This window comes from Styela clava, chromosome 6, assembly GCF_964204865.1.
Source record: "Styela clava chromosome 6, kaStyClav1.hap1.2, whole genome shotgun sequence".
NCBI lineage: Eukaryota > Metazoa > Chordata > Ascidiacea > Stolidobranchia > Styelidae > Styela > Styela clava.
The window spans coordinates 16137066-16140228 of NC_135255.1; the positions used below are offsets into that span (position 1 = coordinate 16137066).

At 33.8% G+C, this 3163-nt stretch overlaps 1 protein-coding gene across 1 annotated transcript; it reads left to right on the top strand.

Annotated features, from left to right (window-relative positions):
- Positions 1–1687: 1687 nt before the first annotated feature.
- On the top strand, positions 1688–2446 carry LOC120331995 (TLD domain-containing protein 2-like). The gene has a single exon (XM_039399199.2). The coding sequence runs from the start codon at positions 1688–1690 to the stop codon at positions 2444–2446; it is 759 nt and encodes a 252-aa protein (XP_039255133.2).
- Positions 2447–3163: the final 717 nt, after the last annotated feature.

The following is a 3163-nucleotide window of genomic DNA, read 5'->3' on the forward strand; positions in this document are numbered from 1 at the left end:
AAGTTCATCCAAAAGATGACATCGCTGTTGATTCATACAGTGAGTCTGATTGTTACGTAACAATTGGAAGTTTTTCATAATGCTTAAGATACTACGTGATGAATTAGTCATAGATAACTTTGCGTGGTGCAATGATTACTTTATGTGAATGCAATAAATTAATTTTTTATTAACAAAATGTATGAACATGCAAAAATCTCTCCAAAAACCTAAAAAAATTCCGAAAACCGAATCAAATTTGTTAATATCTCCACTGTTTTATTTAGTTGGTTCACCCAGGGACATAGCCAGGGGGTCATTTCGGGGGTCGGAAACCCCCTTTTAAAATGTAAACAAAATAAAAGCAGCTTTCTGTATCATACATAAAAAAATCGTAGTTTGAAACGCTTTTTAGACCCTCAAGACTCATGAAAACACACGTTTTCAGGCGTTCGGCCAGACCCCCTTGCTGTTTCGATCTAACTTGGCAATTATAAATTTTAGAACCTCCCCTTTCAAATTGCTGGTTACGCCCCTGGGCTTACCTATTGACTTGAAAAAGTTCAAATGCAGAAATAGTTTTGCAAGAATCGTCAAAAATTGCCATCCAACGTTTAGAGCGCGTATTTTTTCTTCGTGCGGCATTTTATAGATATTCCCTGATTTCACTCAGTCGTTCACTTCATAAGTCGAACAGATCCCGACTACATTCCAAATCCAACAGCGTTTTTAGTACAGGTTTCCAGAAAGTTGTATGAGCTGTTGTAATATGTAGGTGACAAGGCTTGGTATTTTGTTTTGTCTTGAAGCCTTGAATGGCGAAAATGTAATGCAATAACTTTCCGATTGCAGGAAATTGCTTCATATCGATACCAAAATATACATTGCGGTGCTTTGCTAAAAGGGGGATTTTTTTAACCATTCTGAAAAGGGAAAGATTGATTTCAGACGTTGTGAAAATCACGTCGTTTAACTATGATTTTCCGGTACTTCAACCGAAAACTATTTTTGGAAGAGGTCCATTGCTTTTGCCAACTTCTTTTTATATTCAGTACAATTTTTAATGGAACGTCATATAATGGAATGAACACTTTACTAAACGAACTTGTTGCCAATTTATGTCATGCAATTACATTCATATTGTCAAATGACATTTTATGATATTTTGTTTAGCCTTTTTGTTCCTATCTTATCAATCTTTAAAAGTGGTTCCGTGTTGTACTCAGCAAGCAGATCTGAATTAACAGGGTTGACAAAAGTCTAAGATGAATTTCAAAATATTTTGGAATGGCATAAGAAGTAGTAAAAGAATTTATATGCATGTAATTAGCTGCTGTTCATATCAAACTTTATATGTCCTACAAGATAGCCGGCTGGACGATATATAGATGCGCCTGTGCTTCTAAAGCAGTCGTCTTTTTTCGGAACGCTAACAATTTATTACTATGTGAAAAATTCAAAAAAAAAAATGAAATAAATTCGCAACAGATGTATGTATTGTAATTTTGTTCAGACAGGTTTACTTGTAACCAAAAATGCCATTGCCGAATAGGCAAGATCATTTGTCGTAATAAAGTATGCATTATGATTACAATCACGGCTGCTGTCAACGTTCACCAAGTTGCTACCTCGATATAAATGCTTCTATGAAACAATCATAATCGACGATGCAATGTTTTTGACAGAATTTAAAATAAACACATTAATTATGGCAAATTTGAAGGAAATCTTCAAACGAAGAAAAAGAAACGCGGATGAGCATGAACATTCAGATGCTATAAATATGAAAATATTTAAAACCAACGCTCAAGAACATTTTGCTATAGAAGAGACTAATTTAGGACAAAGTGAAAAAATTATCACAGAATTGGAAGAAGAATCAGAGAAATGGTTCGATATTGAAGAACTATCACAAAGTAACCTGCTTTCTAAAAACAAATTTGATAAATTAGCGGACAAGTTGCCTTCGAAAACGAATTGTAAGAAGCTAGATTTGATCTACAGTAGTTTTAATCATGGTTTCAGCCTTCAGACCCTTTATAGACGCAGCAGATCGTGGGCATTGCGTACGGAAGCGTTGGACGAAATAACTCCTAGTATTCTAGTTATTTCCGATTTTGAGGACAATGTATTTGGCGCATTCAGTACTTCACTTCCAAAAATCCGAAGTCATCGTTTTATCGGCACCGGAGAGTCATTTGTGTTTACGCTAAAACCGAAACTGACTATTTATTCATGGTCTGAACGAAACGAGTACTTTATGAACTGTGGTAAAGATTATTTAACCATAGGGGGTTCTAATAAAAGTAAAACTCTGAATGAAACTGAACAACTAGGAACGGCGCTTTGGATCGATGATGATTTAAAATTCGGCAGAAGTATGAAATGTGAAACTTTTAATAGTGATATATTGTCATCGGAAGAGGATTTTAAAATAGCAGAAGTTGAACTGTGGACTTTCAAGTAGTTTTAAAAAATTTTTGACACGACGTTTGCCTATATATCGTTTTGTTAATTAGATGTTGTTATCAGTATTTTCCCTTTTTTCTCGTTGTTCTTATCGTTGCTGTGAAAGATTGCTTTCTTATGAACTAATGGAAGAATCTATTTGAAAGTGGTTAAAGATTGCTGTTGTTGTTGCTAGTAGGTTATTAACACTTTTATTCAAAAATGATGGAATTCGTTTTTCAAATTGAAATTTTGTGTGATGACGCCAAAAGTAGAAAATTTGGTGGTGAGTGAAGTAGTGATTGTTTTTAAGGAAGACTAATGTTACTGTGAAAGATTCAATACTACTTTGTTCTGCGTGCCCATATACTTGAGCATTGCTCTCTTTTTTATGTGGTGGTTGTTCTATAAAAGATTATATTCAAGTTTAAGCAACCCCATCAGTTTGAAAAAAATTATTAAAGATAATATATTGTACAGTATTTTTCGATTTATTTTGTTGCATTTGTTCATTTTATCTCAATTGTAATTTTTATTTCTGCCACAAATAAGACTTGTATAATGATTAGACCTGCGTGGAAATACGTCAACGAGCGTCACACTGAAATCATAAGAGTTAAAATTAAGAAGAAATACAGTTTATGTGAAAACTTCAACTAATAGTGAGTAAGGGGCATAATACAATATTGAATATTTGAAGAAACATTTTTTACATCACACACCGATACGCTGTGTT

Excerpts from the sequence above, each read along its gene's own strand:
- LOC120331995 (XM_039399199.2), top strand. The coding sequence starts at position 1,688 with ATGGCAAATTTGAAGGAAATCTTCAAACGAAGAAAAAGAAACGCGGAT.